This window comes from Sceloporus occidentalis, unplaced genomic scaffold (genome assembly GCF_023333645.1).
Source record: "Sceloporus occidentalis isolate IW3139 unplaced genomic scaffold, rSceOcc1.0.p SCAF_186, whole genome shotgun sequence".
Classification (NCBI taxonomy): domain Eukaryota; kingdom Metazoa; phylum Chordata; class Lepidosauria; order Squamata; family Phrynosomatidae; genus Sceloporus; species Sceloporus occidentalis.
In genome coordinates, this window is record NW_028317166.1 from 1604995 (window position 1) to 1630348 (window position 25354).

At 39.0% G+C, this 25354-nt stretch overlaps 1 protein-coding gene across 1 annotated transcript in view; it reads left to right on the top strand.

The window, feature by feature from the left end:
• The first annotated feature begins 1079 nt into the window (after window positions 1-1079).
• LOC149278679 (ribosyldihydronicotinamide dehydrogenase [quinone]-like) overlaps window positions 1080-25354 on the top strand; it is a 49945-nt gene continuing 25670 nt past the window's right edge. The window contains exon 1 of the mRNA XM_089501891.1: window positions 1080-1355. Coding sequence (XP_089358017.1) covers window positions 1080-1355 — 276 coding nt within the window. The remainder of the gene's footprint in view (window positions 1356-25354) is intronic.

Sequence of the window (25354 nt, forward strand, 5' to 3'; positions counted from 1 at the left end):
AGTAACACAATGTTCACCCGGGAAAGATTGAAAATTAGTTACATTCCCAGCATAGAAGGGTAAACGCAATTGATTTCTGAACAAAATATACTGTGGCTAAGCAGTAAGTTTTAGTGTGTAAATTTCCCCAGTGCGCTGATTACTTGGCTCTTATGTGCTTGTATTAGCTTAGAGTTCGATGAATCACCCCAGTGACCTTTTGGAGATTAGAAAGTTATTTCCAAAATGTTGGGGTCTTGTTTAGACGTATGGGTTTAAAATATTTATAATATTATGATATTGATATTTTATGTATAATAAAACCAACTACCTCTTCTTCAGTCCTATTGGCTTTTGTTTGATTCAGTGTATTCCAAGACAGAACAGATATCATACAAAAGCCATCCTAGGACCCCAAGCAGACCCAGGCATGTAGAAGCATAACACGTGTACCATCAATAACAAAAACAGTACACCTAAGAACAATCATACAGTATATGCATACCTGGGAACTCTACGGATTTAACCGGAAGAACTCCGGGAGAAGCACCTCTTCTCTGGTTCTCCAGGTCAACACCCAAATCCTCTGGGTTGTGGGAGCGGGATGCTGACACGCCAAACTCCCCACCCATTTTCCTTTTAAATGGGAGTGTTTCCCGCAATGTCAGCGGGAATCCCCACTAATATAAGTGGGAACGCCCATTGATATCAGCGGGACCGTTTACTGATGTCACGCAAGGGTAAGCTCCGGGTATCCAGAGCCCAAAAGTTCCCAGGTATGAGTATATGTGTACGTTCTGGCAGTGTCCTTTTGCACAGCTATGGTAGTACAGTACAAATATATGTATCATTACCCTTTTCACCTACCTTCCCTCCCCCAGGTGTCATTCCTTAAGCATTGGAAGCAAATTTGGTAAAGGTTATACCTTAATTGACTGACATATGGATTGCAAGCTTTCAAGACTATCCAGGTCTCTTCAGCCATACACTGACAAGAGAAAGTACAAAGAACAGGTGGTATTAATGGCAGAAACATTAAAGACCTTAAACAGTGTGTAAGGATGACACCAGGGGATGGAAGGTAGGTGGAACAGGTAACGATGCATACATTGGTAAGTACTGTATTGCGATACTTGTGCAAATGGACACTGCCCAAACTAATGCAGTGGTTTACTCTGCCACCGTGGACCGTGGTAGTGGATGAAGTTCTGACAAATTGTTGTAGAACTAAAAGTTACTTTGATATAGGGCAACCTGCAAAACCTCACCAGTGCCGTTTACCAGTGCCGTGTTATAAAGGCAACCCTTTGGACATTGCTGAAATAAGCTGCAAGAGGGAATTACATTGCACATTGCCTGTTTATGCACATGCACAGGTACCCATCACTGCTATACATGCAAAATAAAATACATAAATACATAAGAGCTTAGATTTGTTTGGGGTTTCCTTAACGCATAGGCTAGAAAGTAAACAGAATGATGTGTTCTTTGCGCCCTCTAGTGTGATGTAAACAGAACTGCAAGTTTAAGGAAACAGAAAAGGGTAATAATATACACACAGCAGTTAGAGTAATTTATACAGACATGCAGTTTTGTATTTAACCCCTTCACTCCCAGGGGTTTTTGGTACCTCAAAGCCCGGAGCAATTTTGCAATTTTTGCGCTATGTCGGTTCAGTGATGATTCTCTTTTCCTGTGAATAGTGTACCCATATAAACTATATATTGTTTTTTCAAGGAGAGATAGAGCTTTCTTTTGATACCACAGTTGGATGATTAGCTGAAAATTTAGAATTAGAAATTTAGTAAAAACTAGCAAAAATTTGAAAAAACATCTAAGTTTTTTTACATTTTCCCTCTGAATCCTCACAAAATTAGGTAAAGAGACAGAAAATTCCATCCAGATTTATCAATTCAGGTGTCCTGATTTCAGAAATACCTAATTTATATAGATTTTCCATATTTTCCCAGCACATATAGGCAACATACTATAAGGTGTACATTACTTTATACAAAGCTGTTAAATTTTTACATTATGTATGATGGGACTGCAACTCTAATTTAAAAAAAATAAAACAAAAACACCTACAAAGCTATATATTTCTGTAAAGCAGACAATCCAGGCTATCCTATCAGGGGTATTTGGGCACTCTACATGCAGGTATTTGGCCACCAATCACTGTCAAAGGTGGCCACAGAAATTAGTTCCTGCACTTTTTTCACCAACGCGTCTTAGTATTTTGTAGTATTCTTAGGATTTTTTGTACAGGGTATGTGTTACGGCAGAGAAATCTATCCTAAAATGTTCAGCCGCCTCTCCTGATTACGGAAATACCCCACATGCCTAGTTTTTTGTGGTTTTCTGGACATTACAGGGCACAAACGGGACCATGCGCGTTATAGATTCCAAACGTGAAATTTTCACATTTTGCTTTAGTAGACCTATGTTTCATTTGGGGCGACACTGGCTTCTGCTGCCAGGGGGGAGTCCAGGCTGAGATGTGTCCCTGACGCTGCACGAAGGGCTAGGCGTACCGGTACGTCCATAGGGGTTTTTTAGTGGGCGTTTTTTGGACGTCCCGGTACGTCTATAGGGGATTGAAGGGGTTAAGGTAAATGGTGGCAAAAGTTGGAATAAAAAAACGCACACCATAATATAAAGATACAAATGTAAAAATAAATATGACTTTATAATGTAAGTTCACCATTGTTTATCAACATAAAAATATTTTTTTACATAAATCCCAAATGTATATTTTTGTCCATTAACGGTGCCCCTACATTGTTTGCTAATGCACTTGCTACTCGCCCGTAAACTAATACACACAATCCGCAGAATATCAAAGAATATATGATTACACATTTCTTATGTCATCCAAAGATATATGTTCCAAAATAGAACATAATAACTAGATCAAATTGAACATATTTTAATTTCTGTTCAAGGTAATTGGCAGAATATTTAAAGGGGAAATTGGCAGGAAACCCTGCTCCCGCGACTCGGGTGTTGACCCAGAGGAGTGTTGACTCACTCGGAGATCTCCGGGTTAAACCCGCAGTGTTCCCGTGTATGTATATCAGTAGATATCTTTCACAGGGTATGTGCAATTAGATTTGTATTCAACAGCAATACCCCACATGTATTGGTAGGGCATGTTTTTGGAATTATAGGGTCAAAATTGAACAGGGGTATTTTAGTTTTCAAACTTTAAATTTTGACTACCTGATCATTTGTAAATGACAAGTTTAGGCCACTAACATTGATAATATATTGACCAATCATTAATCAGTGACCTAAAATTGTGATCAAATAGTAATAGTTTATTATGTATTAAACAAAATAAAACACAGTGGCACAGCATTGACTGTGATTTGGTCACAAATTTGAGTTTCCCCACCAACATTAACTCCTAAAATTCTGCATTGAGGGGGTTAATGCAGCACATTCACTCTCATGGAGCAATCAAGAAGCAAGGAAGGGTTGGGGCTGGTCTCACTTGTGCGGGGACAGAAGAAACCAAGGAATTAGTCCCTCTTTCTTGCTAATGCTGTTTTTTCTCAGTTGAGCAAACCATGATCTGTAAAGGTATATTTTTATTTTATTTTTTCCATTCTTCTGTTGTATATGTGTGCCTATCATTTTGCACCATTTTTGGTTTAAAAGTTGTAATAGTTTTTTGCCATTTTGCTCATATCTTCCCTTGAAGACTTTGGTGGTTACCCTCTTCAAGGGCAACATGAAGATCTGACCTTCCTGGGTTTTTTTGGCCAAGGGCAGGAGGAATGGGGTTGCATATATCTTTGGGGTGTGTTAGACCAGAAAATCAAGACTGTGAAGACTGTGTACCTGTGGTTTCACCCTCAGGCTTTATTAGAAAATAAATAAAAGAAATTACATTGTTTATCACTGCCTGCCAACAACATGATGAAAGTGAAGAAGCTGCTAAATAAAATTAATATCTCTATAAGTATGGTCAGGCTTAATGTGCTCATGAACAGGGAGTGCTAGATGGGGGAAGGAGAAGTAGAGGAAGAAAAAAGAACTCTGTGAATCTACAGAAGGGAAGTGATTTTAATAATAGCCAGGTGTGACACTCTGCATACGGTGGTGGATCTGCAAGGATGGCTACCAAATCTGGGGAAATCCATCTCTACAAGCTGTGTGGGTGACTTCTAAATTTAGGGGGAACCCCAGAGTTGTATTACGTTGGGAAACTGAGAGGTCAATTTTAGATGACTTAGGTACTAGTGTTTACAAAACTGCAATTTAAGTCTTCTGTTGTTGCTGATCGCTTACCGAAGGTTCACATTTAACTTATGTAACAAATATAATTAATAGATAACTACTAATAATTTTAGTTATAATTACTATATTGCTATAATAACTATAAAGATTTTTTTTTAAATGACATTAGGTTCTCTAGGACCCCTATTAACTAGGGGGGTCAACAATCATCCCCCTTTCTCTCATCCTGTGCACTGTGGGGTGTGGGGATAATTAAACGCTGTCCAAATATACCCCCCCCTTCACTGTATCCTCTGCTTAAAGAAATGGAGGGTTAAATATGATTTAAAAAAATACCCAAGGGGAGGAAATCTCGTCAAGAGGTAAAGTCTGTAGGTCTGCCTGAGATGCACTGCAGGGCACTGGATTAGGTACCCTAGTGTGGTCCTATTGCCTAGTTATTCTGCTCCTGTTTTTATCTACTGTTGTATCATACCTGGCTTGGTTGACTACTTGTTCCATGAACCAGTATTAAACCCTGGCAGCTTGTATCAGGATTTCTACGTGCAGTTTACCTATGCAGGTATCCAGCTTCTTTGGAGCTTTGCCAAACTTTACCTGCCTATAACCGAGCCTCCTCATTGTTGGGATCATCTAAGTCCTGCTGCTCAACCCTTTCTTATGTGTTTAAGGGTTGAAGAAATTCTGCTGTGTGTGCTTTCTGGTGAAGGCGGATGTTACACCTTCACCCCATTCCAACTCAACTGAGAGATAAAAAGTGCCCCTTTGAAGGAACATTGACCCTTTCCAATGCCCCTCCCCCTGCCTCCATTGAGTTTAGCCAATGACAGAAGATATACAGTATACAATCATTCAAACGTTTGGGGTCACTAAGCTGTTATCATAGAAAACAAGGAAATGTTTAGCTGTGTTAACATAATAGCAAACTGGTTTTCTAATTATCAATTAGCCTTTTAAACTTAAACTTGGATTAGCAAACGCAACATGCCATTGGAACACAGGAGTGGTGGTTGCTGATATACCTCTGTACACCTCTGAAAATATTCCATTAAAAAGCCTCTGTTTCCATTTACAATAATCATTTGCAACATTAATGTTTTAATTGTGTTTCTGATCCATTCGTTATTTCATATTTTAATGGATAAAATGTTCTTTTCTTTCAAAAACAAGGAAATTTGAATTTCCAATCTTTTGACGATTTCCAATCTTTTGTCGATCACACACAAGACAGACTGTAATGCTGTACAGAACATATACATGTGTTCTGTCTCAATAACCCAATCAAGTCTTTTGGTGGAGGAAGCGGGGCTGCCTTTTGGTGGATTTAGAAAATCCTGCCTCACCACTGGCTTTGTCTGGGACTGAACATGGGACTGAAGGAGAAGATTTGAGACCTTGTCCTCTCTGGACTTAATGGACACTGTGCCTTTTGGGGAGAAGGAAGGGGTGGGGTATCCCTTCAAGGAATGTAGACTTAATTTTGCAATTATTAATTGAATGCATTTGTTTAAATTGTTATGAATATTACTTATGATACTATATTATTATTAATAAATACATAGTCATAAAACACTACAGGCACTGGTAGCAGTATAAGCTGCTTTGTGTGTCCACTATGTAGGAGGTGAGAGTAGGTTCTCACCCTATTGAGAGTGTGCCTTGACGTGGCGGGTGAGCTTAATTATGCTTTGGCCAATTCATATAACCAAAACCTCTCATTTATATTATGTTTATATATTTGTTGCCAACTTTATTAGGGTAAGAAGCACAGACAGTTTTTGGTTTTTGTATACATTGTACAGCCAATACACTGTTTCTTGCTGCATGCTTACACCTGTTTGGTAGGCTTCGTATTACACATTTGTATTATTTGAGCCTGTGACTAGCTTAGCGCACCGACATTTTTCTTTTCACTGCTTTTTGCCATTTTGGTAGTACCTAAGAGAGGCCTTAAGGTTAGGGATTAACCCCTTCAGTCCCCTACCGGTACGCCCATAAAACGCATCTCAAGAAACCCCTATGGATGTACTAGTACGTCCTGACCTTCTTGCAGTGGCAGGGACACATCCCTGCCGCTACACAGGAGATCAGACTGTCGTTTCACAGCCTGGGCTCCCCCCTTGTCAGCAGAGGCCAGCATCCCGATTGCCTGTAAAACTGTTACTATTTTAAATCGCACGATCAGGCATTTCCTTCTGGGTCGCATCACTGCTGATGTCACCCAGAAGGTCATCGGAGGACAGGATATCCCCTGCAGGGTTGTCTGGACACTGCTGGGATATCAGATTGCTCCGATGAGGAACTCGTCATGTTTCTCACTCTTCTCACATGCTCAAACACAAATCAACACAAAAAGAAAAGAAAAAAAGTGTTAGTGATTTTTTTTTAACAATAAAAAAATTACTAAAATAATACAATAAATAATAAAATATAAAAATAAAGTGAACTAAGTGATGTCATTGTGACATCACTGGCATTAATAACATGTTCAAGAGGTCCCTAAGAGGACTTCTAACCATACTGCACTGATAATAGTGCAATTTCTCTCTCCTTGAAAAAACAATATTTCGTTTACATGGGTACGCTATTCACAGGAAAGGGAAATAATTGCTGAACCGACATACCGCAAAAATTGCAAAATTGCTCCGGAACTTGAGGTACCAAAAACCCCTGGGGTAGAGTTGGTATGTGTACCAAAAGCACTGAAGTACCTATTTTTTCAGTAGCCTGACTTTTGGATGGATTCAAATAGCACTTTTGGATTTTCTGATTTCTGGTAATGCCACAGTGGTGCCAGATCTTAATCTAAATGTGGGCTGGAATTTTGGCTGCCAAAAGATCTATCCCTTTTCCCCCACTGTGGAGAGACAGAAGGGGTTGAATGTGCCAATAGAGAGGGAATATGGAGACGATGTGGTTCATTGTAGCCTTAGGCCAGTAATGGTACTAGTAGTGTTATAAGTTTTGGTTTCAGATATTTATTTAAAAATGTGATTTTGTTTGATATCATAAAGAGTGATTCTGATTTTAAATTGGCATATATAAGTGTGCCAACTAGGTATATGATGTGATCAGGACACAATCAGCGCCTATCCATAACACCAGCTGCACCTTGTCAATGTGGTTTCCCTTTCCACATATACAAAATAGTACACATAAATTCCAAAATAGTGATAAAGTGCGCTCAGTGCAATCTAATATATAAAATCCACACAGAACTGGAATATATCAATGTATGCCAGGTTTAGCAAATCTTGTGAAGATATCTTAAAAAAAAAAAAAAAGACAAGAACAATGGTGTATAACAGTCCACTTACTGTATTCCTCCCCAATGATGGTTACACTCACAAAGGAGAAGATAATATAGGCTCCTCAAGGTATACACCCAGGACCTCCAAGTATACGAAGACCACTCAGCAGAGAAAAGAGGACGTAATTCCAATATAAAATCTTCCATTTATTTTGTAATACATAAAGATAAAAGATAAAGTTTGCGAACCAAAATTAAAATTTAAACAAATATAAAGTATGCTGGAGTCCAGTACACAACGCGTTCCACCCGTTTAGGGTGGAATTTTAGAGTTCCTAATCCTTCTTATCAAATGTTTCAACTGGGGAAGCTGGGGAAAAAGAATAAAAGGTAACTGTAACAATACAACCACAAGCTTCCTCCAATTTATTTTAAAAAAACATACGTATTCTCATACAGTTTACATTATGACCTGTTTGCCAAACCATATGTTGTGCATCTCTTTTGAACTATAGGAAGTTTGTACAATGCATTTAGCAGAGGGCCTCTTAAATCTAGATCTGAGTAAGGCTTTATGGCAGGAGCGGTTTCACTCGTCTAAAATAAGCTCCTGTTTGTGATATTAATCTATTGACACTATAGAAAGACTTTGGACAATGGAGAAACTATTCCCACATAAGAACTAGAGGAGATCCTCTTGTAGCCATGAGAGATTTTCAAGTTCAAGCCATGAGAGATTTACACATTAGCTGGTTGTAGAAAAATAATCTTTATAAAAGAGGGGATGTAATTGGTTTGGGGTATCCTACAATGTTATGTAATTGTCATGTAATTACTAAAGGAAAGTGAAATTGGGAAGTAAATAGTACGTGGGGGCGGCTGGATACACTAAGACGTGTGCACCTTGTACATGCATGAAAATAATGCAGCAGTGACTTCAGGTTTCTGTGTATACCACAACCAGGAAAGACGTACATTACATCTCTCACCTTATATTTTCTAGTTCCTTATATGCTAAAAACGTTCATTTACTGCATGTTCTGGTGGTTTTTGAAGTAGGTGTTAACAAGATTTTCTGCCTGGTAGGTAGGCAGCACCTGGTTTTCTTTATTTCCTTTGTCTCTATAAATAGTAAAATGGAAACTCAAGGTGATAAAATACAATAGAATACGAAAAAGGATACACAGAGCATACGTAATATATATTTTGCCGTTAATATTATTAGATCACTTAGGATACTGCATAAATTCCTTTCCTAATGTTTAAATCTACTGTTTTGTTTAATTTATTTCAGTATTATTATCTGCATCAAGTGTTAATTACAATTAATATGCTTAAACACATATGAGGGGGTTCCAGGGATGCCAAACTGAAAATAAAAGAAAAAATAAAGCACTAAGCTGAGGTGGAAGCTGTAGCTGTCTTCCTTCTTTTTGTCTGAAACACCTAATCAATGGTGCTGCCATTAAAATCAATGGGAAAGCTTTCTACATCGGTGCACGGAGGTCTGAACAGACCCCCTTATGACCTTCTCCAAGCCACTGCTGGAGCTGACTGTAGGGTGACCACATGTCCTGGATTACACAGGACGGTCCACAATTGGACTTCAAGTCCCAGGCAGCCTCAGAATTCAGGGAGAAACGAGAATTCTGAGTGAAGGAAGTCTCAGCCAATCAGGAGAGACTTCTCAACTCTCCTGAGTTCAGAAGCCTCTCCTGATAGACTGAGTCCTTCATACTGACCTCAGTGTAAGTTGCAGCCAGCACTAGGTATGTGTGTGTACGTAGAAAAAAAACCTCCTAAATGTATATAATAAAGAAAAGAAGAAATATGGCCTACGCCATCACAAGTGCAATATGCAATACATATAATATAAATGTATACTAATAAATAAGGTGTGCAAAAAAAGCTATATAAATATATATATATATATATATATATATATCAAATTCTATGAGAAAACATAATATATGAAATCAAAAGTGTTGTGTGCAAAAATATGTAATACATATATAGAAAGGTTTTTGAATAAATAGGATTATATAAATAATTAATAAATAAATCGATAAAAATATACTTAAGTTCAGCAAAGTACAATCTTATATTATTGAGTTCATAAGAAAGAAATTTCATCCTCCAAAAACATCAAAGAAGATTCATAGGGAGATTCAGTTGATGTTTCCCTCCTTGTGTTAGCAGCTCCACGAAGAGAGAAACAAAAGAGAAAACAAGGGAGATTCAATAGTCTAAGTCCGTAGGGTAAAAAATATAATTTATTGAATGATTACAAACTACTCACAAGGCAGGCTCCGTTTAAATATATACGGAGCAATTATCTGGCATATGAGACTCCTTTCTGGCGTGTGGTCCCGACTTGGATGTATGCATCTGCGCTTGTGAGATTGTAATTGAGCTCCAGGCTAGAACATCCTTGTGGGTATTTGTGTTTGCTGGCTAGAAAATGCAAAGCAGTTCACTTGGCCGGCACATCCAACAAACGCGCAGCCTTTCAGCAAGTCCAGGTCTCAGATCCAATAGCAGGTCTCAGTCTCTACGTCACAACGTAGGGGCTTAGCTCCTCTCACGTAACGCGTTTCGCTAATAGGGGTTCCTCAGGGGTATGGCACAACATTCAAATGTCCTCCTTTAAATAACTCTGTATTTAAAGTGTTAGTGCTAATAAAAAGTGCCAGTACTAATTAAAAAGATCAATTAACCATTTGTCGTAGTTAAAACACATGGGAGAATATTCGTTACTAACTATAATTTACATTGGCCTTTTCAAAATTATAACTCATCTATAAGTTAGTCATAAATTAATAAATAAATAAAAAAGTTCAATTTATAATACAGATAGAGATAAATAGACAATATATGAAGATGACACAGATGTTAAAAACAGATTGGCAAAGAAAGCATAAATCTATGGAGGAATAGTTTAAGTAAGTAAGTTTAGCACTCTAAAAACATAGAACCATGATTTTAGGTGAGATATGATTATAGTAGCTTGATGACTTTTGAATTTAGTAGTATTGGATTAAATTAGAATAAATATTATTTATTAGTAAATAGTACAAAAATATAGATGATAAATAGTGACCTAAAAGCAGGAAGGTTTTTTTTTTACCTAGTTATCTATCCTAACAACGTAATAGCATGAATCTGTAGGAAACCAAAATACATACTTAGATATGTATAATAGTAATATTAAAAATTAAATAAATAATGTATATGGACCTATATACAAGAATTAAAAAATGTATATGTAAGAATAAATGATGAGTACATGAAAAAGTGGATGAATTCATATTTATTCAAAATATTATTAAAAAGTATTATAAAAAAGCCTATATCGAAATATCGCCTATATCGAAATCAACATTAAGTCCGGGAAAAGTTTTTAATTCATAAAATCCACTTGGTTTCCATCTGGCATAATCTTTAGAATTTATTGCCTCTTTTCCCTGTATCGTGTAGTCTTTCAATGCCCATGAAGGTTGCACTTGATGACTGTTGAAACATAGAGAAATGTTTTGGAATGCTATGTTTATCAGATTTGTGAAGTATTAAATTCAAATGTTCTAAAATGCATTGTTTTAAAGGTCTGTAAGTTCGACTGACATATTGCATACTGTATCCACATTGGGTAAGCCAAGGTACACTAGGGGGCGCTCATGTATTCCATCCAGTGAAAATCCAAAATAAAAATGGGAAAAAAAAGAGGTATGTAGTGTAGACGTATAATTAAATATAATGTGCCCTGCGTGTCACAGATTTGCACTCACAGTGTTTCTCTGTTGATTAATGCGTAGCAGGGGTCACGTGGGGGTCCACAATGGGAGTCCACAATGAGAAATGTATATCCAAGGAAAAAACACAAAGAAGATCCAATGGTGTGTTAACGTTCCAAAGTGCAGAAAACGCAAATGGTGGAAGTGTACTTACACTCAGGAGGGTATAGATAAGCCCGTAGTGCCTGGTCACAAACTGGTCCTGTCTTTGTGATCCTCCATCCAGTGGAACGATGGTTAAAAGCTCATATGTGCACAGTGTGTCATACAGTGACTGTCCACAACGTAAGTATGATAAAAATGTATTTATTACTCAATATCACTATGCTGGATCTGATCAAAGAAACAGCTATAAAATAATTCAAAATATAAAATAAAAAGTATATTATGTATATAAAACCAGAGATACTAGTACTGGTAAGATAAAATACAAAGTCCAAAAGTCATCACTCAACGCGTTTCGCCGTATTGGGCTTCATCAGGAGTCAAAGGAAAGTCCCAATTCACCATTATTTTTATACATTCTACTCCTCTTACTGGTTTTCATACTATCTTTTATACTTACATATCCACATTGGATAAGACAGATCACCCATGGGGTGTTGCATTTAATAAAACATTTTTTTTGTAAATTCTTGTTCTGTAGTGTTAGATTTAAAGTGTTTGTTTCCTAACTAATTTAATATGGGCTGTGCATTTTTGAGGCTTAGTCTTTAGCCAGCTATCATGTCTTGAATCTTTAACTTGCAAAGTGCTTGGACATAAGACATCTTTGATGTTAGGGGCTCTTCTGAAAATTAATTTATGTCTAGGGGATAAAAATGCTTCCAGGGCCAGATCATGAAGTAATATTGGCCAATGTTTGTTCAAAATGTTTTTAATTTTACTTGCCGCTATGTTAAAATTAGTTATAAATAAACAAAATGAGGCCAATCAGACCTAACTTTCTCCTTTTCTACTAATAAACACTTTTTCTTCTGCCTCATGTAGAAGTTTAGTCTCATAATTTGTTTCCAAAAATATATATTTTTTTGTTCTAAAAACACACTTTTTTTCTAAACAATTAAACCTAATATTTCTATATTGGCTGAAGGGGATGTTTTTCGGCCATTTGTTGTGATGACAGCTATTTCCTTTGATATATATATAACTTCCGCTGTCTACTTTTTAAAGAAATAGGCTGTCTCTAAATGATTATTTTTAACATAAAAGTAACATCTAAAAATTTAATAGATTCCTTACTGGACTCAAAAGTAAGTTTTATATTAAAATTATCATCATTAAGATAATCTTTGAAGACCTCCAATTCTATGTCACTTCCTTTCCAAACACAAAAAATGCCATAAAAGAAATAAAATATCTTTTATCTTGAAAATAAAAATAATTGTGATTAGGTATGAAATTTATACCATTTAGGATTAACTTTAATTTATATTCCGGCAAGGTGTCATCCTGTTTCAAAATTTCAGTTATTGCTAAAAGTCCCTGACTGTGTGTAATGCATGTATATAGGGATGATATAGCTGCTGTGACAAGATAAGAAGGATCCTATTTTAATTCTTCCAGCATAAGATTGTAACAGCAAATCTATATACTCAGATAAATTGCAAGTGACATAATTGATTCCTGAACTAATAGGTGTGCCAGGTGGGTGTTATACGTTTTTGGGTAGGAAATGAAAACTCGGGTTTTGGTTGTTTATGTAATTAAATTAAAATAAGTGATACTGGGATCTTACTTGAATATCAGCATACCTGGGAACTTCTGCAGGACGCGGCCAGAACTGCCTGCTGGGCAGTCCTGGTGTTGTTGGTGAGTGGTCCCACTGACTTTGGGGGCATTCCTGCTGATGTCAGTAGGCATTCCCTCTCATGTGAGTGGGTGTTCCCTCTGACATTGGGGGAAACACCCCCATTTAAAAGGGAAATGGGTGGGGAGTGGGGCGTGTCAAGAGCCCGTGACCCAGAGGATTCGGGTGTTGACCCGGAGAACCAGAGAAGCACCGATTTCTCCTGGAATTTTCCCGTTCAAACACAGAGAGTTCCCATGTATGAGTATCAGGTATGTATCACTGTCATTTCAGAGTCTAAATCGGCTGTCTTTGCTTTGTCTGCTGATTTAATAATTAATTCTGGGTTGTTTTTTAACATTTGTAATGCCTTTCTATCTGCTAGACTTATATTTTGAACTTTAGAGTGAGTGTAGTGTTTGCATCTTAATTAGATCTTAAACTACAAGATCCTCAAAAGTTTATATATTTGCCATTAATAGATTTTGGGTAAAATGTATTTTTTAACGGAGTATACGTTTTATTGTTGTTCAGTATTAGAAATTGCTATTTTTTCCTCTGTATTGTTTAGACAAAAACATTGTTTAATTGTAACATCCTGTGCAAATTTGCTTATGTATAACTGGAAAGGATTAGGTAGACAGGTAGGGGCAAAATGAATGCCTTAGGACAACATATCTAATCATTACTTAAAATAAGTTTGCTCAAATTAAATATATGACTAGTTCTTGGCTTGTTTCTATGAAAGTTTAATCCTGGCGTCTTCTTGCCTTTGCCTCTACTTCCTATTTGTGTAAGAGGCTTCTTTGTTTTTTGGGGGTTGGTGATAATGAATGTCCTTTCTCTCTTCATGTGACCCGTTTTTCGAAAGGGGAATATCGATTCATTAGGGGAATTGTCTGTTGGCGTTGTTCTAAAAAAAGACTATGATCTGGTGACTTATCAAATTCCCTTTTTCCATATTTAGGCCTCCTATGGGTTTGATGAGGAAGGACATTAGACTCTCTAACTGCTGGTTGTTCCTGCGTTCGATATGACTCTATTCTATTAGGCAAGTTATTATCTTATTATGATGTGATATCTGTGTATGTGACTGTGTTTGCCTGTTTGTGTAACTGTGTGTATAATGTCTGGTAATAGATGGGTTAATTATCTGAATCTGCTCATGTCTGGTAATAGAGGGGTTAATATAAAATATATTTCATGTGTATGTGACAGTGTGTGCAATGTGAATCAGTGCATATGTAAGATATATATAAATATAATATAAAATGTACTTTATGTGTACGTGACGGTGTGTATGTGTGAATCAGTGCATATGTGAGATATATAATATACAATGTATGTTATATGCATGTTATGATGTGTGCATGCATTGCCTGGTTTATGCCATTTGACGAGGATGCATTTCTGAAATAAAGCATGGACTTGTTACAGTGCCAAGGCAAAACAATATCAGCCACATAAGCAAAAATAAGCAACATATTCCTTATCTTATCACGTAAGTGAACAAAAAATAACACATTTTGTGTACAGGTAGAAAAAAAATAGAATCACCAATTACGTTTTTGTTTCTATATAAAAAAGATGGTTATGATGCTCCCTAATATGTATACATAAAAATACACTTGAACCACACAGAAAACCTGTGGAGTGAACTGAAAAGGTGAGTCCACCCACGTCAACCTCGAAATCTGAAGGATCTGGAGAGATTCTGTATGCTTCCAGGACTTCAGAGGTTTTTGTCAGTTCAAATAAAGGACCTCTGAGGCCCCATAAAATTGTGTAACTTTACTTCTTGGCCCAATAAAAGGTACAACTAAAAACTCAGCTTTCTTTTGGGCTAATCTGAGACACACTGAATATATTACATAAAATAGAATTAGGAGACAACTCAATCAAGAACAGACAGTCACTTAATAATAGCCTGCCTCCATCAACATATCAGTCTGATCCTGCCCACAAGGGCAGTCCAGAGCCAAAATGCAAGTTACGGTACGTTTCCTCTGCATAAAGGAACCAAGAACCCCTTGTCATGGGTTCCAGTTGGTATCCTTCTAGGCACAAGTGAGCAAGGAGGTCTACATCTGGACTCACTTTTATACTTGTGGTGGACCCCAAGAGATCTTAAAGGGTGGAATTACATATATATATAAATGATTTGAAAACAACTTAACGGAGAACAGGCAGACATGTAATAACCTGCCACATGGCGTGTCTCTGTACCAAGATATTTATGTAATTTCATCCCTTTGTGAGATCTCTTGGGGTCCACCCCAAATGTAAAGGTGAGCCCAGCCATGAACTTCCTAGGGCCACTGCCTAGAGGGAGACCAACCACCCCCCACTGACAGGACAGGATGAAACTGATGTTGATGGAGATATTTCTTCTGTAATTGCACAAGCGATTTAAAACTTGAGACACTCCCAAGTGGGGATGCACCATAGGGAAGACTATTAAGTAGCTAGTTGCTCTGATACCATTTTTATACATAACATAAATTGAATGAATTACCTCCTGACAATTGTTTCCATAAATCCTTGGGACAACCTCTTGGAAGATCATTTTTTAAATCCTCTCATTACTATATCCCTGGTCCTGGGGATGACTATAGTTTTTTAGGGGCCTAACGAAAAAATATGTAGTTGGTTCTTTGTTTATACATAAACAAAGGAACACAAAATTTATACTCACAATGTGTTTTAGCGAACAAGATACATTATAGTGATATTTTATTGGTAGCATTGCTAGTTATGTTTCCAGATCACAAGGATTAGCTTCACAACTACTAAAAGATTAACAATAGGCACATTTCAATAGGGGATTATCAAGAGGTGAGTAGGGGCGTGAAAAACAGGGGTAAGTGATAATACATTGAAACCTCCAAAGTAATTTAAGTATTTCTCTTTTCTATACAGTCTCTTTTAAGCAACTTTCCAAAAGAGACTGTTTAGAAAAGCCACAAAAGGACCACAGATTAAATACAATCAAAGTGTAAATGATGCGTAAAGTGCTACTCTCCTCCCCTCTGGTGGCCATTAGTGTAATCACAAGTAAAACACAAAAAGCTCCTGATAGTAGTAACCCAGGATATTCTAATATTCTAATTTCCCCTATGCACCTTATGGTCAGCCATCCCATGGTCAGAAAGCAACTTTATTTTATGTGTCTACTGTTTATTTGGACATTTTGGAAGACAATATTATTAGTAAGACATTTGTTTCATTGCAGAAAATTCACTTGCCTTGTTTGAGGAAGTGAATATAAATCAAGACCAGGGTGTAGCACTGGATGTGGTCTACCAAGATTTTGTGCAACAAAGCTTAAAAGGGCTTTGAGAAAGCCACTGAAGCATACAATGCAATCTAACCACTTTCTAGATAAGCATTTTTAAATTCCCAGAAAAATATATGATTTGGTCATCTCGCCTAAAAAAATACCTGATTGCGGATATTCAGCTCCTTATTTTGGCGAGACCTACAAAAAATGTAACATTACAGGAGCCCAGATTGTCTCCCTCCTCCAAATGATTTACCTATTCAGAGAGCCAAGGAGATGACAGCTGGACAAGTTCTGGCAGTAGCTGCACCCACTGCAAGCCCCAGGTCCAGAACCATCTCACCTCTGGATGAGGAGAATACACCAGTAAAACATTTGGTCTAACCATGTATAGGCAAAGTGTCCATAGGGGCACAAGATATCCTTCCATGAAATGTCTAGCACTAGGTCCAATTAAACTTTTTTCTACCCAGCAAATTAGTTCCCCAGTAGCAGTAGTTCACACCATGCTCAGCTTAATGTTAATGAACAGATAAACTGAGACAATAAAGTAACAATGATATTCAAATAAGTATTAGGGTGCTACCAAGGCTACAGGTGAAGGCCAAAGGAATATTTTACAATACAGTTCTGGACAGAAAGCTAAGAATCAGCCAATTTAATGAAAATTTTATTATTAAACTTCTTTTTAATAACATTGGCTTAATGGAATGGGCTCTTATCTGTAAATAAAACAGCCAGCCGTACGGAATGCAAATCATAGTCAATGCCCCCCAACTGTCCCGATTTAGGCCGGACAGTCCCGATTTTGGGTCTCTGTCCTGCTGTCCCGCCTAAGAAGGGTGAGGCGAGATCTGTACTCACCTCAGGTGCAGCTGTGGGGGGGGGGGCAACCTGCAGACTAGCTGAGAGATCGCAATCTCCCTGTAGTCGGCTCAACATTAGGGAGCGCGAGGTCTGTCACTCGCTTTACTGCTCCCTAATCACTACCCGCCGGCAAATAATGCCTAGCGGCGGGATATGACGTCAGTGTACGTGTATGTGTGTGTGAGGGCAGTGTATATGTGTGCGTGTAAGGGCAGTGTACATGTATATGTGTGCTTGTAAGGGCAGTGTATATGTGTGCGTGTAAGGGAAGTGTACGTGTATATGTGTGTGTGTAAGGGCAGTGTGTGTGTGTGTAGGTGAGGGCAGAGTATGTGTATATGTGTGTTTATGGGCAATTGTGTGTAAGGGCAGTGTATGTGTATATATGTGTGTGTAAAGGCAGTATATGTGTGTTTATGGCCAGGTGTGTGTAAAGGCAGTGTGTAGGGGTCCTGGGAGGAAGGCTAACATTAGCCTTTTTTAATTAAAAAAAACTCTGCTGCTGTGGACTACTCTTCCAATGATGCTCAGCCAGCATTATGGTGGACACCAGGCTGGCTAAGAATCATGGGAATTTTAGTTCACAGCTAAAATTCCCATGATTCCCCTTTCACACTTTGAAATGTTGGGAGGTATGATAGTCTGTGTGGACCCCAATACAATTAGACAGGCATCACCTACAGTACCTGTATTCAACATGCCAACTTCTCCAACTTTATTTTTTTTAAAAGACATCCCGCCATCTTGCGAGTGGCAAAATCACTTGCAGTGGCGGTTTTGACCTCGAGGCATACATCAACACGGTTTAAACGAAGAAAGTGAAATGGCGTGCTAGGCACGTCATTGGTTGTCACCTGACCGTTTTTGCGTGAAGTGCCTGACCAGCCGCTGACCTTAAATAGTGAGAAATTAAAACCCTTTTTTTTTTATTGTTTTTATAGAAGAATAGAATACCACAATCAGCAACTTAAACCAACAGGGAAGTTATGTTTTCCCTTACAAAAAAAACTTTTACTGCAGTATTACTTCACATTTACTGCACTTTTACTGCATTTGTACTGCAGTTATTTTTGTACGGAAGTACAAATGCAATAAAGCTACAGTACTTTGAAGTACAACTGTAGGTTTGCAGTATAAAAAAAAAGTGCAGTAAATGTGCAGTAATACTGCAGTAAAAGTGCAGTAAATGTGCAGTAATACTGCAGTAATTTTTCGTAAGGGTTACTTTGCAAAAATTAGACAGGAGCTTCATATGGAAAACATGATAAAATGTTTAAATAGGAAAACACAATCCTCCTAAGGAAAGCCAAGAATGAAGCAGTGCCATGTATTCACTACTGCTTTTGGCACAGCACTGCAATTTTAACATTAATTGAACTGATTATAGAACGGAGGCAGAGGCACAAGGTAATGCTAGAAGGTGAATTAAAGGCAAGGAATGTATCCCATCAGAACAGAACTTAATGCATGCTCTAAATAAAACTAACGGCGCTGTGCTAATGATCGAACTTTAGAAGAATTATTACATAAAGGGCAAGGAAACTATTCTTCCTACCAGGACTTAAGATGTGAAAACATGACAATCTCATCACTTTACTGCAAGGTGGGATTTAGCCTTTACGTTTCCTTGTCTCAGTTCAAATTCTTAAAGGTCTGTTGACCAATACAAAAGCCACCATTTTCACATCACTTGCTAATTTAATGGAGGACTGTTAGGTATCAGCCAAGTTATTAATCCATTACAATATTACATTATAAGAACACATTAACCCATTCCCCATTATATAGGGGTGAATGAACTAGCCCTCATCCCTTGCTTTGGCAGATGTTAGGCCTAGCAATGCTCAGCAAAGCCCACGTGGAGGTAGTGAGTTTTGACTTTGCAAGAGTTCCTGCCATTGACCAACAGCACAGTATTCCTGGAGATCTGCCTTGAGGTACTGATTCCTTCACCCAGGTATTTAGCAAAGGCCTTGTAGAAATACGCTGGATATTATTGCAGGGCATCTTCCATCCAAATAGGTGCAGCAGGAGCATTACTAATACACCTATATGTATAGAAATTATATATAAGTACCCTACAGCAGAGTAATCACCCCCCAGCCATTCACAGAACATTAAATTGGTTTATCCCTAGACCAAAGAACCTTGCAATCCCATATGGCTGTCAGTATACTGGAGGATTATTTTATTCATGCTGCAAGGAGACAAATAAAATCTTAAACTGAATAATCCCCCCTCAGAAACATACACGGCCATTATAAGGTAATGTGCTGCTATTAAACAGCTAGTAACATGACAAAGTGCTGTATGGCTGATACAATCTGCTCTGGTCAGGCGTTAAGCTGTTACCAAGCCACTAATTTCAAAGAGGGTGAGGGGAGGTGACACCCCTATATGTCCTACTAGACTGGACTCCTTCCCTCCTAATTATCACACCACTAGCCACCTCTATATTTCCCCCACACTCACACATGGCCCTTATCCGACCTAGCTTCGCCCTACTCCCAAGGCTCCAGCTATGCAAAATCCCACTGTCAAAGTTTTTACTTTGTGGTAGAATTTTCAAACTTGCGCTATGGTATAAATTAATACCAATACCGCCAAGATGTTGTTGTGTTACATATGCCATAGTTTTTTCATAGAGTGTATCTGATTAAATTTACTTGGGTACCGAGATCCATTACAGTAACAATATTAGGTACAATAGTAATCTTGCCCACTGCCACCTTTCCCATTCACAAAAGTTTACATTTGGTCAACTCTTCCATTCTTTCTGTTTCAGCACATAATGTAGGCCAAACACTTTAGCAATATGTTTCTATTTGAATGCCTTAATATGGAATATAATCATGTTTTCACTGATATGAATATTAGTATCTAAAATGGTTCTCCCTGGTTTAGCCCACAGTGTAGAATTTTGGTAGCAAGAAACCAGATCCCGGAGCCTGTAATAACTGTCGTCAGTATATGAGCTATGATGGCATCCGCAAAAATTATCAAAAACTACACCTCCTGAGTTTTTTTTTTAACAGGTAAACCTCTTATGTCTGGACAATCTCTTAGAGTGGGGAAGAAGTCGTTCCTGTTAAGTAACATTTGAAATAGAGGCTAATGGGTATTGAAAACCAGCATTGGAGACTTTTGTGTTAGGACTATTATAAAGTTTGAATTATACTTTTAGAAAGGATGCAGAATAGGGGAGGGCTGGCAGCTTCTGGCCCAGGGGGCAGTTACAGCCAAGTGGCCCCATCAGTCCCCCCCCCCAGGGAACTCACATACCCTTTGGCACACATACTTCAACATACCTGGAACAGTCCAAAGTTGTTCACAAATGGTTATTTTATGTCTCCACAAAACTGTTCCTTAAGGACAAAAGATGTAATTCCCACTGGAATCCAGGTGTGGGGGGGGGTCACTGCAGAGCTCTGCAGACAGCAGCAGTGATTCCACTTACAATCACTTCCGGGAAAACGGCATCAAGAATCTGCCCTTCTATCACAGTCATGGGCGTAGGAACCGGGGGGGACAGATCCCCCCCAGTAACTCATGCGGGGGGGACCGATAATGAAGAAATCCCCCCCAGGGCCGTAGGAACCCCCCAATAGAAACGCCGCAAATGCGGCCCGCGAGACCTCGAGGTGCGGCCCTGCTACTTACCTGTGGGAGGGTCTTCTGTACTGCACAGAGGAATCGGAACCGAGCAGAGTTCACGTGACATCCCATCACATCCTGCTTCCTCTGTGTAGTACCAGAGAACGCAGAGGGAGGCCGCGCCCCCTGCTGAAGTCTGTGAGCGGCATCGAGGAGCTACAGTGCAGGTAAGGGGGTGGGGAGGGTGTTTGAATGAGTATGTGTGATTGAGGGAATGAATTTGTGAATGAATGAGTATATGAATGAATGAGAGTGTGTGTGATAGCATGGATATCTAAGTGCTGGAACCTAAGCATGATGGGACTATGATTGCTGTTAGCAATCACACTCCTATCATAGTAACATAGTAACATAGTTCATAAGGTTGAAAAAAGACCAAAGTCCATCAAGTTCAACCTATTGATGCTGCCAGCAGTATGGGGTCTGCACATCACTTACAGCCACCCTGCACCAGCATGTACTGGCTGACTTGGCATGATAGGAGTGTGATTGCTAACAGCAATCACAGTCCCATCATGCCTAGGTTCCAGCACTTACACATCCAACCAGTAAATGCTGGAACCTAGGCATGATGGGACTGTGATTGCTGTTAGCAATCACACTCCTATCATGCCAAGTCAGCCAGTACATGCTGAAACCTAGCTAGCTGCCCCCCTTGTGTATTGATGCTGCCAGCAATATGGGGTCTGCACATTGACTCTGTTGGCCGCTCCTACAGACTTTTAAAACCCCAATGCTGCAACTTCCCTTGCAGATCCCACTGGTCTCCCTGTTCTATCAGTTAAATGTCCCTTTATTGGTCGTTCGTACCCCTCTCATCAGTGATTTTCAAATAATATACCAGTCCAGGTTGGATGGGCTCTTTCTAAACAATTTTGAAACAGCATGTAGAGAGACAGGCATGAGGCGTTACGTAACATGACTCCGCCGTAAAACCGAGGCTGCTCACACACTGAAAGCTGCAGGAAAGGTAAGGAGGTGCGGACGAACGGACAGAAGGGAGGGAGTATGTATGTATGTATGTATGTATGTAACAACAATTAGGTAAATACAACCTCAGATGAACACATAACATATTGCATCATGCCATGATTTATTCAACAAAAAGTAATGCCAAAATGGAGAAGCCATCTGTGAAAAACTAAGTACACCTTATAATTTAATTGTAGAACCACCTTTAGCAGCAATTAACTTGAAGTAATTATTTTCTGTATTACTTTATCATTCTCTCACATTGTTGTGGAGGAATTTTATTCCACTTCTTTACAACATTGCCTCAGTTCATTGAGATTTTAGAGGGCATTTTTTTACAGCTCTCTTAAGGTCCTGGCACAACATTTAAATTGTGTTGAGTTCTGGACTTTGACTGGGCCATCGAACACCTTGATTCTTTACTTTTTCATCAATTCTGTTGTAAATTTGTTGGTGTGCTTGGGATCATTGTCCATTTGCAAAACCCAATTTCGGCCAAGCTTTAGCTGTAGTACAGATGGCCTCACATTTGACTCTAGAATACTTTTGGTATACAGAGGAGTTCATGGTTGACTCAATGACTGCAAGGGTCCCAGGACCTGTGGCTGCAAAACAAGACCAAATTACCCCTCCACCACCATGCTTGATAGTTAGTATGAGATGTTTGTGCTGATATGCTGTGTTTGATTTTTGCCAAAAATGGCGCTGTGCAGTATGGGAAAACATCTCCACTTTGGTCTCATCTGTTCAACAGACGTTGTTCCAGAAGTCTTCTGGTTTGTTCAGATGCAATTTTGCAAACCTAAGCCGTGCTGCCATGTTCTTTTAAGAGAGGCAGAAAGGCTTTCTCTTGACACCCCTTCCAAACAAACCATACTTGGTTAGTCTTTTTCTAATTGTGCTGTCATGAACTTTAACATTTAACACATTAACAGAGGCCTGTAGATTCTGAGATTCTTTGAGCATTGCACAGCCTAACCTTGGGGGGAGTTTGCTGGGACATCCACTCTCGCGATGATTGTCATTTCTTGCTGTAATATGATGGATTTAAAATTGTTTGGAAATGTCCTATTACCCTTTCCAGATTGATGGGCAGCAATGGCATTTGATAAGCAGTACCTGTCTTCTACTTAGCATCTTAATTCATATGGTAGCAGTAAGGGTTTAGTTTTCTACATATGGCTTCTCCATTTTGGCTTTTTTCTTATTGACTAAGTGTAATAGGTCATTTTTAGGAACAGATGATTGTCATTACGTCCTGATATGTAAACCATAGAATTCAAAGAGAGTACTTTCTTGTTCGCACAACTGTATGTATGAGTTTATGATAGCATGGATGTGTAAGTGGGTGACAAATATGGTACAGGCAGGTTGTTTGGGGGTAAAGATGGCACAGGCAGTCTGTTTGGGGCAAAGATGACACAGGTAGGAAAAAGTCCTATGAGGCTAATCTGGGTGCTGGGGAAAGTCGTATGCGTGCAATGGGGGTTCCAGGGCAACTCTTATGTGTGCAATCTGGGTGCCAGAGCACATCCTATGTGTGTTATCTGGGTACTAGGGCACAGCCATGCATTATTTATTTGATCTATACCTTCAATGCTAAATTTACATGTGATCCCCCGTTGATCTATACCTTTAGGGCTGGGTTTGTGTGTTATTTAGTTGATATATACCTGCAATGCAATGTTTCCACATGTTATTTATTAATACCTGCAAATACAGGGTTTGTATGTATTATTTAGTTGATCTATACCTGCAAGGCTGGTTTGGGTGTTATTCAGTTGATCTATACCTACAATGCTATACCTTTCAATGAGTTGTTTATTTGATCTATACCTGCACTACATGAGGGAGGCAAAAGAGATGTGGGGCACAGTGAATGAGGGGACAAAAGGACTCTGGGGGTGATGACGGAGGAGGATGCATCATACGGGTGGTCTGCACAGGGTGCCTGAACAAATAAAAGCCAGCCCTGAGCACATTCATTTTAGCTGACCCATACCATTCATTTGCTATGTGATCAGCATAGTATTGTGCTCCTTCCCTGTCCTGAGCACGTGGTATGAGGATGTCTCATGCTAGGGTGAGAAGGAGGGAAGACCACACTGACTGTCAGTGTGGCAAGTACTTTGACTAGTAAAATTGTGACTGCCCCACAAAAAAACAGGTTTTTTGGGAGGTATGTCAGTGTCATTTATTTCCATGTTCCTTTTATATGTTTTACTGCATTCCTGTTTCTGTTAAAATTGGCTTCCAAATTAGGCCAGCTTTATTATGGAGCCGCTTGACTGAAATTGCCCCCAAAGATCGAATTTTGCCAGACCCCACCCCCCTAGAGATTGCACGCCAGCAGGGCAGGAAAACAAATGTAGTATTTCATAGCAGTCAGTTAACTAGTGTTATCTGTTACATGGCAGCATTTTGTTATAGCCTGGTGACCCCACCCATTATGGTAGCTGGCATGAGCCTCCATTTTGAGTTTTACTTCAACACATTGTGCTAAAGCTGTGCAGAGACATACTCCTTTGAACTGGCAAAACATTAAAGATCTGTCTTTACCTGTGCTAATAAACAGCCCAACTGCTAACTTGAGCAATGTTTGCTTATACAAAGTGCTGCAGCTAGCTAACAGTAAGTAAGCTATTTTGTCTAAAGTTTTTAATTTATAATCACAGTAGACAATCAAACAAGTAACATCAGTATTTTATTAATCTGTAAATGTCTTGCAAATTATGAGTGCATACCAAAAAACAGGTTCCCCAAAGGTGCTGCTGCTCTCAATTTGCCCCCCTGTGGCTGTATGAAGGATATTTTTCAAATATAAAATCTATTTAATGATATACTCTAGGCTTCCCAGGTGTGGTAATGAGAGAGGACATAAAATTATATATATATATATAGTGACAGAAAGCAGGGGATGATAATGGAGGGAGTGTACTTATCCCCTTATATTTTGCAGGGTGGTTACCCACAATAGTTTCTACTAGCCCCAGGGAGATGTATTGTTAAGAATGTAATTGCTGATGTCTGTTATTTGTGTATTTTGGGTCCCTGGGGTGGAGCACTTGGAGTGTAGGGCGGGCCAGTGCTCCACTCCACATTTTGTGAGCAGCCGAAGACCAGCAGGTGAGAATCCAGTCCGGAGATTCACAGAAACTCTCCTACTACTCACCTGGTTCCACTAATTAATGGGAGAGGCAGTTAAGTAGCCGTCTGATCTGAGAGCAAGAGAGATCATTTGGCTCCCTGAGCGAGAGGGAGAGAGCTGCTAAGCTACTGAGTGCTGCCAATATTACATACAATTTGTTATTTTGTTTGTTGGGAACGGATAAGCCGTCCAACTGCAGCTAGGCTGGAGAACTGTGTTTTACAGGGGCGTCCAACATGCAGCCAGGGCAACCGATCTTACGCGAGCCGCACCTCAAGCCCTGCTACTTACTTGTGGGAGGGTCTTCTGGACTGCACAGAGGAAGCGGAGTTCACGTGACATCCTACTTCCTCTGTGCTTTAGCAGAGAAGGCAGAGGG